General features: G+C 42.8%; 1 protein-coding gene across 1 annotated transcript in view; it reads right to left on the bottom strand.

The window, feature by feature from the left end:
- PDZD7 (PDZ domain containing 7) overlaps nucleotides 1-10,054 on the bottom strand; it is a 50,596-nt gene extending 40,542 nt beyond the window's left edge. The window contains exons 1-2 of the mRNA XM_089509733.1: nucleotides 10,002-10,054; nucleotides 1,622-2,178 (exon numbers count right to left, since the gene is read on the bottom strand). Coding sequence (XP_089365859.1) covers nucleotides 1,622-1,814 — 193 coding nt within the window. The 5' untranslated portion in view covers nucleotides 1,815-2,178; nucleotides 10,002-10,054. The remainder of the gene's footprint in view (nucleotides 1-1,621; nucleotides 2,179-10,001) is intronic.
- Nucleotides 10,055-12,010: the final 1,956 nt, after the last annotated feature.

Genomic DNA, 12,010 nt, shown 5'->3' with positions numbered 1-12,010 from the left:
GCTGGGGAGGGGGGCAAGGCAGTCCCCCCCCTTGCACCGGGTGACACTAACCTCAGCAATGCCACTACCCAGCAGCTCCACATTTTGGGAAGTGGGAGCAGCAGTACATTCACATAGGCAGCATTTGGCAGTTCAGAAAATCATGTGACCATGGATCACCAAAGCTCTACTGTATGGGAAAGTGTGATAAGAAATGATTCCAAACTTGTATGCTTCCATTTTTAAACTGGTGTGACTGAGGTGAGACAGCAGACTGGTGTGATAAAATCTGGAGTCAAAAGTTGCAGATAAGCCAGTCAGCTAAAGAAAGAAACTCAAAACTAATGAGGTACTAATTAGGGATGGAGGCAGGGACCTATTCTAGGGGTGAAATTAGACTTTACCGTCAATGCATGATTAGCACCCACACATGAAGTTTCTTTTAAATTAATTATACGTTGGATAACAATTTTTTGGGGGATTATCATATATAGAGAAGAAAAGTTTAATTTTTTTCCTCCCCAGCTGGAATTTTGATTAAAATTTCTCCCCACTGACCTGGTGTAGTAATTGTAATTTGAGTGGAAAAGATAGTTTTGTGCAGCCAGTTCCCGCTTCAGTTCAGGAGGAGGATTTTTGTTGGGATTGTGGCAGGAAAGGGAAAAAGTGAACTTTCCCTCTCTGCAATCTTGCAGAAAGTCAGATCTACTCCCATACTCAAGCTTGGTGTGAACTTAAAAAGGCTGGTTGTGATTGCTAACTACACAATTAAAGTATGTTGCATTGGAAGTCTGGAACCCAGCAGACTCTGGAAAGTTACTTTGAAGACAAATGATTATAAAGACACACTGAAGCCATCCAATCCTAAGCAATGGCTGATGATGCTCTGAGATTCTGGCCATCACCATACACCTACTCAGTAATGGTTGGCTTCAGCTTATCAATGTAGTTATTTCTCTTAAAGTGACTTTTCTTCCAGTGAAGAAGTGCTTGGATAAATTCCAGAGTGATTGGAAACTTTTTATAGTATTTTTTTTAAAGGAAGATATAAGAACCCTGGGGGTTTTGACCATTAAGATGATGTTCATAGAGTAAACATTAAAAGTGTAAGGTTTTGTTTATGTTCTTAAGTAGAACCAAGGAAGTGAATCTTTTCTTATATCTACAATTTCAGCCTAGGAGGGTGGGAAGTCAATTTATTTAATATGTATTTTTCAGATGGGGAGGGTGGTACTAAAGGGGGGTAACTGGGATTAGTATAAATTAGCAGCTTTATTTCTTTTTATGTCTGAGTGTATTGCGTGATGTTGCTGACATTATATGTTTGTCATTATATGAGAGCCAGGGTTCAAATCCCAGTTCAGCCATGTAAACCCACCAGGTGACCTTGGGCAAGTCACTCTCTCTTAGCCTCAGAACATAGCAATGGCAATCCCCCCCCCCCCCAAAGAAACATGCAAAGAAAATCCCATGATAAGTTCACCTCTGGGTCATCATAAGTCAGAAATAACTTGAAGGTGCACAACAACAAGAACAACAAGAAGAAGCAATGATAAATGTGAATGTGTTCATTTTGTTAACATTTATAAAAATAAAGTATATATAAAAGTGACTTTTTAATTTCAAGTTGCAAATACTATACCTTCAAGGGGTGTATTGATGAGGATCACTCTTCCCATGGGAGATGAAGTGCGGAAGCCACGGTGGTTCCCATTCACCAGCCGGTTCTGCCGGCTCAACAGGAGGCGGTTAGCAGTGCTAACGTCGCTGCTGGAGCCCCGAGAATGAGTGGGAAAAACAATATCCCTGTGGAATGAATCCGGCACATGTGCCATGGCAAGTCTGGATGTTGGTTGTTGATGAAGAGAAGACCTTCACAAGTGAATGATGTCTATAGGTGGCTTGGAGAAGCACATTGAGCTCTGGGCAGTGGAGACATCTGATTCCTTCAGGAAGGCTGGGGTAATTTGCTACATTTTGGCCCCTTAGGTTGCTTCCCACCAGTGGAAACAGTTGTGGGCCATATTCCTGTGGATCATCGTATTCCCTCTTCCTGACTCATTTTGTTGATGATGTTAAACACTGAAGTCTGTCCTCGGGGCGTGGGGGAGTCCTTATGCCTATAATGTAGGATCCAGTGGAAACATCTTGCTTCTCAAGGGTTCCGATTGATACTCCTTGTTCTTCCAGACAAATATGCTACATTAAACAACAGCAGTGAGAATGGCAATTATTAACAACAAACATCATTATCAAATTAGAGCTCAGGGCAATCAGTCAGGTTTGATAGGAGTCCTATGCTCATATGACATTTAAAGTTATAAATCTCTTCTGAATCAGTGATAGAGATAAAATTTATCTTCTACCTATGCCATTGCAGAGGCTTATACTAACTCTTCTAGTTTCTGAACATACATTTACATAGTATTGGTATGTCAGTCTATGTAGGGTATTAGTAGAGTGACGAGAGGACGTTAAGCAGGGTCTTCCCTGATTAATACTTTGATGAGAGACTGCCAGTGAATACCAAGTGCTGTAGGGCTATATTTCAAAGGAAGGAATTGGCAAATACCTCTGAGTATTCCTTGTCTGAAAAAACCCTATGAAATTCATGGGGTTGCCATAAGTTGACAGGTGACGTGAAAGCATGTATGCACACATATACAAAGATATGTATAAGTTTAACTTAACCCATGTTTGAGGTGTTTAGAAGAGAGAGGTCTCCTGTATATGCAAATTCAGAGCAGACATATGAAAGAGGAAATTGTGACTGTAGGACGGAGGTGGGCAAAATGTGGGCAGCCATTTTTGTGACCTACTTCTCCCCACAGAGCTATGTGCCTATGCCAAATCTTTCCCCTATTCTTAAAGGCCACCAGGAACTGTTTTTTCCACTGAGGGATGCAATGCTCCCCAACTTCAAAAAATATAAGCAAAAATAGATGTCCTGTCACTTCCTGTTTTCATTTTATTTCCCAGGGTTTTTTAAACATCTGGGCTTTAAGCATCCTGGAAGTGCAGGGACCCCAGGCACACCAGTTACCCATCCCTGCTCTAGCACAAGAGGTTTAAAGGAGGGGGGGGGGGGACAAAACTAACACAGTGAGTTCAAGAAATCTGTGGACAACGGGAACTGGGAAGCTTGATGGTTTCTGTGGCCAGGCTTTGTGGGACAGCAAATAAAGAAGCAAACAAACAAACAAACATGTGTTAAGAACATACAAACGTGAATAACTGGTGCAAAGATGAAAACAAATAGTCTAGTCAATGAGCGTATAAAACTTCTGAAGTAACCAAAACTGGGTTTGAGTTTCATGGGATGGAGAATTTATCAAGTATCAGTGACACAGAGTAGGGTCAGAGCTTGGAAAGGTTATTTTGTTGGACTGCAGCTCTCAGAATTCACCAGTCAGCATGGCTAGTGATAATTCTGGCTGAGGAATACTGGAAGCTGTAGTCCAAAAAACCAAACTTTTCCACCCCAAGCCACCGGGGAGGGGAGCGACCCAGCGCCAAGGAGGACTTGCCCTTGCTGCCCAGCTCGGCGTTTTGGAGGGAGGGAGGAGTCCGGTGAGAGCGGCCCTCCTCCTTAAAGCTGGCTTCCCGGCCCACCACTGACGCCTGCGCCACCCCAAGCCACCGGGGAAGCTTTTTTTTCCCCCTCCCCTCCCCTGACTGGGATACAGCATTAACATCTATGCTGATATTGGCTTTCAGGACAGCAATAGGGGAGCTGAAGGAAGGAGGAAGAGAGATTGTGTCTCATTAGCTGAAAGCTTGAGATTTCAGCACTCTTGGGCTGTTTTATACGTTTATTTGGTGGTGTTTATGACATCTTGTCACCTATGGCATCCTCAGGAACCATAACATCTGGTTTCCTATTCTCTTTTATCTTACACTTGGATGCACCCGGTCATCTGGCCCCTTTGAGTCACTATTACACCAAAATCAGTCACTGGAAGATCTTATGGAAGAGACCACCAGTATGAGTATGGAGCCGAATTGCATTAATGCAGGAGCTAATAATATCTGTGGTGCTCCAATAAGAGTTGTGCGGGGGATGGGGAGGTATGGCGTTAACAGACGGACAAAAGTTGTTAAAGGACGTCGGGATCGATATGTAATACCTATCCCGTCTTCCTGTCCCTCTGTTAGCTCAAAAGAACCTAGGATCGTCCCAAACATACCACAATCCCTTACCTTGTTTCTTTGTAATGCCAGGTCGGTGAAGAATAAATCTCATATTATATATGACCTTTTAGATGAGCAAGCTCCCAACCTGGCATGTATCACGGAAACTTGGCTGGGGGAGGATAGTTCTGTAACTTGGGCCAAGGCCCTCCCAGCTGGGTATACGTTGAAAGAACAGGTTAGAGATTGTGGGCGAGGGGGAGGAGTGGCTGTAGTCCATAAAAGTCACATCATCTTGACTAGGAACTCAGTACCAAAACAGAGGCACATCGAGTGTATTTACCTGACTCTGAAAGCCAAGGACAGTACAGGGATTCTGTTGGTTTATCGACCACCCCGTAACCTAACAGACTCCCTGGCCGAGCTGACACAGCTGGTCTCGGAGCTGGTATTGGAGTCCCCTAGGCTTATAGTCTTGGGGGACCTCAATATCCCCTTCGAGGCCGGCTCAACAGATCCAACAGGCGCAGCTCGGTTGTTCATGGAATCCATGACAGCTATGGGCCTGTCCCAATTGGTTTCAGGGCCAACACACTGTGCAGGTAACACACTCGATGTAGTCTTCAGTACGGTCCGAGAATGTCCGTGGGTGGGAATTAATGCTATTTCCCCCCTGTCATGGACGGACCATTTCCTGGTCAAGATAGGACTGGATGCCACTATCCAAAAACCCCTCGGGGGTGGTGGACCTATTAGAATGGTCCGCCCTCGAAGGTTGATGAAACCCAAAAGGTTCCAAGACGCCCTAGAGGGTCTTATGTTTGGGAATGATGGCGACGCTGTCGAAACCCTGGTGGATAACTGGGATAGGAATCTCACTGGGGCTATAGACAGTATCGCTCCCGAGCGTCCTTGCCGGCCCGCTCCTACGAAAAGACCCTGGTATACAGAAGATCTTCGCCAGATGAAGCGGGCTGTGCAACGGCTAGAGCGCCGCTGGCGGAAACATCAGAAATTATCTGACAGAACACTCCATGAGAACATGTTGCGTTCCTATGGAGTGGCAGTCGGTGCAGCTAGGGATGCTTTCTGTGCTGCACGGATTGCGTCAGCAGAGTCTAGTCCGGCAGAGCTGTTCAGGGTGGTCAGGGAATTAACCCAAGCCCCTGCCACCCAGAACCCTTTGCTTGAACCAACTATTGCCTGCTGTGACACTTTTAACAACTTCTTTGCTGACAAAGTCTCTCAGATAAGGGCTGATCTGGACGTCAGTTTTCAAGCAGAACCATCAGTAGAGGTATCCAGCGCCTCTGGTAACAAGGTTATTCTGGATCAATTCGAGTTTGTGAGTACCGAGGACGTAGACAAGCTCCTTGGAGGTTTGAGAAAGACAACTTGCCCCCTTGACCCTTGCCCATCTTGGTTGACCGTGCAGGGAGGAGATGTTATAAAATTCGCTCTCCATCTAATTATAAATACATCTCTTCGGGAAGGTTCTGTTCCACCATCTTTGAAACAGGCTGTGGTAAAGCCTCTATTGAAGAAACCTTCCCTTGATCCCCTATCTATGGGTAACTATAGACCGGTCTCCCTTGTACCATTTCTGGGCAAGGTGATCGAGAGGGCAGTTGCTTCTCAACTCCAGGCAGTCTTGGATGAAACCGATTATCTTGACCCATTTCAAACTGGCTTCAGAGTGGGTTACGGAGTTGAGACTGCCATGGTCGCCTTAGTCGATGATCTCCGTCTGGCCACTGACAGAGGAGATACTACTCTGTTGGTGCTCTTGGACATCTCAGCGGCCTTCGATACCATCGACCATGGTATCCTTCTGGAACGCCTGGGAGAATTAGGTATCGGAGGCACTGCGCTCCAGTGGTTCCGATCCTATCTCTCGGGTAGGTTCCAGATGGTGAGGCTGGGGGACAGTTGCTCTCGTAAAAGAGAGCTTACATCAGGCGTCCCTCAGGGTGCCATTCTGTCCCCCATGCTATTTAATATTTACATGAAGCCGCTGGGAGAGATCATCCGGAGCCATGGAGCTCGGTGTTATCAGTATGCTGATGACACCCAGATCTATCTCTCCATGTCTCCGACTGAAACAGTGACTAAGGATGGCATCTCTCCTCTGGATGCCTGCCTGGGGGCAGTAATGGGCTGGATGAGGAAAAACAAACTCAGATTGAATCCAGAGAAAACAGAGGTACTCTTGATAGGTTCCCCTAGCCCGGGCAGGGAAATTTGTCATCCTGTCCTTGATGGGATTAAACTTCCCCTGAAGGATAAAGTACGTAGTTTGGGAGTACTCCTGGATCCATCCCTACATTTATCATCTCAAATAGATGCGATGGCCAGGAGTGCTTGGTATCAGCTCTGGCTGATTCGCCAACTACCTCCCTGTCTGGACCGGAGGGACCTAGAAAAGGTAGTACATGCGCTGGTAACCTCTTGTTTGGATTTCTGCAATGCGCTCTACATGGGGCTGCCTTTGTATCAGGTTCGGAAACTACAGCTGTTTCAAAATGCTGCAGCCAGGTTAATTACGGGGACACCGAGGTCCGACCATATAACACCTGTTTTAAAATCCTTACACTGGCTGCCTATACGTTTCCGGTCCCAATACAAAGTGTTGGTTATTACCTTTAAAGCCCTAAATGGCTTGGGCCCGGGTTACTTGAGGGAACGCCTCTCCCTACATAATCCTCCCCGCACGCTCAGAACTACAGGAAAATGTTTACTCGACCACCCTAAGGTGAGATTGGTAACAACACAGCAACGGGCATTTTCAGCTGTAGCGCCCTCTTTATGGAATGCCCTCCCTGAAGATATCCACCACAGTGGAACAGTGGAAGCCTTCAAGAAGGCTTTAAAGACTTATCTCTTTCAACAAGCCTACCCTCCCAATTCCATCTAAGATTCTACCTCCTCTATTGTTTTTGCAGTTTGGTTTTAATAGATTGCTATGTTTTTAATAGTTTTTTATCTGATGTTTTTACTGTCGTTTGAATTTAATTCTATTTTAATATGTATTTTATGATGTAGACTCTTTTTACTGTTTTTACTGTTTGATTAACGACATGTACACCGCTTTGATCATTGGAAAAGCGGTTTATAAATAAACATTTATTATTATATTATTATTTATTATATTCATTGTCACTGCAGATCACCTTCTCTTAACAGAATATTATAAAAGGAAATTAATTAACTGTTCATTCAGACCAGAACATATTGCTTCACTTTCTGTACTAAACATTATCACGAAGTATTATGATAGCTACTCTTTGCTTTTGTCTTAGTGTCATATAAATAAATATCATGTGCTTCTAATTATAAGGTGACTACTGTTTAATCCTTAGAGCAGGTAGAAAACCACAAGGCTGATGTTTCCCTCTGGCGGTGGGGTGTGTATAAGGGCACATCTGAAAGAGGCCCTGGGTGTACTAGTACATCTTTGGCTGTGAAAATGAAACCATAGCTAAAAATAAACCCTGCATTAATATTCCAAAGCTTATTTTTTCCATTCACAAAGGTGAGAAAAAGCAATAAAATATATTTATGACTATACAAATGCCAACATAACCAATACTACATGTTGCACAGTGTTTGCTGGGTTCCCTCTTTGAAGCTGGATTTTATATTAATTGAGTAATCCTAGACCTGGGCCATTTTGAATTTACAATCTTAAGATATAGAGTGAGTAAACACACTTTCTCACTGCTAGAAATAAACATTTTTTCAAATAGTTATAAAGATGGGCAGATACATTCGACATGGCGGAATGCTTATGTTCTATGGATGTTATATAAAACAAAAAGAGGTTTTAAAAAACTGAATAAAGCTCACTAGCATTTTCACAGTGTGGTTATATATGGGGAGTTTAAGTCTAGAAGCATTTGTTGAATTCAGTATCTCTAGGTTTATGGTATGGCAATTTCAACTACAGCTTCCTGCTGAGGAATGACATGTTCAGAACCTGGAAAAGTTACCATTTTGGACCACATATCCCAGCACCCATAGCCAGCATGACCAGTAACCTATAGCCAGCACTCCCAAGCTGTGAATAGGATCTACACCTCTTCAGCATTAACTGAATCCTAGGCTTATACCCTTCAATTTCTCAGGAATTATATTAGAATAACTTGTGGTCAATGCTGTAGCGATAACAAGGAAAGCATAATATTCTGTTCTATTTAATATGGAAATGACACTCCAGTATATGACAGGTACTGGGAATGACAGGAACTACTATGACATAATACAACAGGAACTGTATTTTAATTTGTTATACTAAGCTGTCTACAAAACAGTCTGTAGTCTAACGAAACTGAACTACTTTAGAGCTTAAGGCTGCGGTCATACACACACATACAGATATGTAAGTAGGTCAATAAAGATAATTCAAATATATATTTACATCACAATAAATAATGTAAAGAGATATCTAGATTACAAAGATAACATTTAAGATACAGCTTTTTTTAAAAAAACTGTTCTGTTCTTACAAATTTGTGCAGTTGTGCTTTCTTATGATATACATGTTCAGCTACCTATTCTGCCCAAAATATTTTTTAAATATGATGGAGAAATATGGATGATCAACAAATCCCTCCTACACATCTCCAGGATATAGTCCCATTACAAAACCAGTGGAACACTGAGGTGCAGCCAGAACTAAATGAGCAGCTCACCAAGATAAGGCAACTGAATCTGTAGCTGAAATATACAATAAGGTAATATCCCTCCTAATTTCAGCAAGCAGTAGTAGTGGCTTGAGTGTTGGACTAGGACTCTGGAGGACCCTGTTTGGCCACAAAAACCCATTGGGTGACCTTGGGCAAGTCACATCCTCTCAGCTTTAGAGGACTCATGCCAAGAAATCCCTGTGATAGGATCCGCCTTATGGTTACCATAAGTTGGAAATGACCTGAAGGCACATATCAACAAAAAAGCCAGCACATCAACTAGAATGATTCTGAATTTTGAAATTTCACTCTTAAGCAACCACATTCAGTAGAGTCAGGTTACATTTCCAGTGGAAATACTGAAAAAAGAATATTTAGTGGAAGTTTATTCTACAGGATGTGAATAAATGAATATAGGATGCAGTTTGTATTTGTCTTGAAAATAATGCTGGGCACTATGGGGGCTCTTTCAATATCTCTGAACACCTTTGGGGAATTTTTTTTCAAAGATAGTAACTCATTAAATTTCAATAAAAGGAGACCATTATGAGACTGCTCCCCCCCCCAGAACAATGCTTAAAGTGCTGCAGTGTGTCAAAGAAGGGGCACCTGTCCAACTTCTTTCTGTATGGCAGAACTGATGAGGTTGTTCTCTCCCAGAGGATGGAGAGTCCTGGAAAGCCCTGGAGAGCTCTCCCTTTCCGCTATGTAATCACACAGCAAGGGGGGGGAGGGGGATTTTCCAGGCTATTCAACATCACTGATATGTAACACACACACACAAACCATCTCCTTGCATGCACATTAGCTGGAATGCAACCTGCTTGCAGAGTGACCTGACCTTAATAAATAAGTGATGTCATCCCTTCCATTAGAGATGCAATACGGGGCGGAGAACCTACAAACACCTGTGAGTGTGATCCGGAGCATGTCCCAATTCCAAAGGCTATAAGCAGGCGAATTCCCATCCACGATCCTCTTTGTCTCTTTTGCAAGAGTGAAAAAGGCCAATTCAGCACCCTGGACAACTCCCTGGAAACACCTCCATTGGACCGCTCTCTACTATACACAGGTAAACCTTCTCTTGTTTTATTCCCTGCTTAAAGCTGGCAGGCACAAAACAACCCACAGATCTTTAAGAGAGTAAAAGGTGGAAGGATAATAACTATTTTTAAAATCAGCCTACCCCCTTCCATGCCCCCTCACCTGTCTCCATGTTGCTCAGCAAACTTCCTCACCTGGGACAGGACACACACAGTGGAGCCTGCAAATCTGGTGGTTGCAGAAGGGACCTCCCACTTCTGTGAAAGCAGGAACAAAGAACAGCATAGGTCAGAATGGCTGTCAGTCATTCCCAGGGCTTCCTCGGTGCATCTGTTGGGGATGGAAGGCATGCAGCCTGAGAGGGAGAGTCTAGGCTGGGAATTCTAACAGGTGAGATATCTGGAAGACAGCTATCTAAGCTACTGAACCTTACCCTCAAAACATGTTCAGCACTTTTGGAGAAAAAAAGGGAGGAATTGCTCTGGACAGGTAACCTTAGCCCTAAAAATAGATCTGTCTCTCTGATCTGATGTGCTCTGAAATCAAACTGAGAAGGCAGTGGCATACCACTATGAAAAAGTTGTGTGTATATGTGGGTATCTATATATGTAACTGTCTATGTCTATTTCTGTGTCATATGGTTGTGTTTGCAGCTGTAACATATTTTTAGATATCAAAATACATTGCAGATTGTTTTTCTATATTTTTATCCTTTTGCTGACATAGTACAGTATCCACTTTGCATGCCTTATATATCTGTAGTTTCTATATTTTGATCCTTTTGCTGACATGGTATCCATTTTGTATGTCTTGTACATCTATGAAAATGTATAATAGAAAGTTGCTTCTATATATATATTTAGCGTGTGAGAAAAAGGTGTGTATCTGGTAAATTAGCTGAACACAATCTAAAATGTACAGGTGTGTGTGTGTGTGTGTGTGTGTGTGTGTATGTATGTTTCTGCAGGGAGACAGGTGGCTTCTCTATCAGAGGCATGGTGACTGCACTCTGAAAAGTTTTCTTCTATTCTGTAAGACAGCTATCCAAGCTGCTGAACCTTACCCACAAAATGTGTTCAGCATTTTGGATAGCTCCTTTAAAATTGGGTCTAAACCTTGGAGTGGATTTGCTGCATAACAATGGGGGCAGTGAACCACCTGCTATCACTTAGTGCGTGCCCATGCATGCACACCCAGAGTGAGTGATTAACATCTATTCTTTGACATGCCTCCTGTATACAGACACCCAAAACCTTTTGCAGGGTTAAACGTGTTTTTTTTTAAATTTTATAACAAATTCTTGATTAAAACAGGGAATATGTCTGTTTTGGAAAGGCAAGCAGTAAAAGCCAGATTCCTGTTGTTTAGTTCTGTGATTCATTCTTCACTGGTAATATAATTTATTGCTGGTGGTATTCTACAGTAGTTCAATCTTTTATATTTAGTTTTCCTTGTGGTTCATAACAAGAAGGCAGGCTGGGTGGACAATCAAGGACTCAACTCCTAAACGACCTGCTAGCAAGCCCTGCTGCCACTTCCTCTATATTTCTTCTTTACTTTGAAATTGATAATACAAGGGCAGGCTGTACCTCAAGGTTTATCTCTTGGACTACAGTGGCTGACTAAATATAAACAGACACTGTGTGGGGAGCACTTTGAGTGTCGTACCAGGACTGAAGAGTCCTTCATTCACACATTCTCCTTCAGCTGTGAACCATGAGGGTGATTCAGGCCAGCTGCTATTTCAAAGCCTGACATAGTTTGCAGGATTGTTGTGAAGATAAACTAATTGTGGGCATGTCAAGTACTCTGAATAAATGTAAAACTGTCCAGGAAGGGACTCACTGATTAATGGAAGCAATTATCATTAGAAAAAAGACTGAAAAGGTAACTTAAATCTTTCCTCCTTGGTTGAGGATATGGGAAGCAACATAATAAAGGTAGTCTGGATTATTTTGGTTCAATACATCTCTGAAATTGGGATAGTTTTGTACAGCACATATTGCCCATAAGGACATGTGAAGCACAATCGTATGCACATTAAATAGAACTAAAACCTGACTACAGTAGAGCCACTGAACTAACTTAACTGTTGAGTTACTGTTCAGCAATTTATTCAATGTCTATTCTAGTTTAAATTTAGGCCATCATATCCAGTGGAGTTTATTACC

This window comes from Sceloporus occidentalis, unplaced genomic scaffold, assembly GCF_023333645.1.
Source record: "Sceloporus occidentalis isolate IW3139 unplaced genomic scaffold, rSceOcc1.0.p SCAF_2, whole genome shotgun sequence".
Lineage (NCBI taxonomy): Eukaryota > Metazoa > Chordata > Lepidosauria > Squamata > Phrynosomatidae > Sceloporus > Sceloporus occidentalis.
Note: the sequence above shows the minus strand (reverse complement) of the source record. Positions and strands in the feature narration are given on the sequence as shown.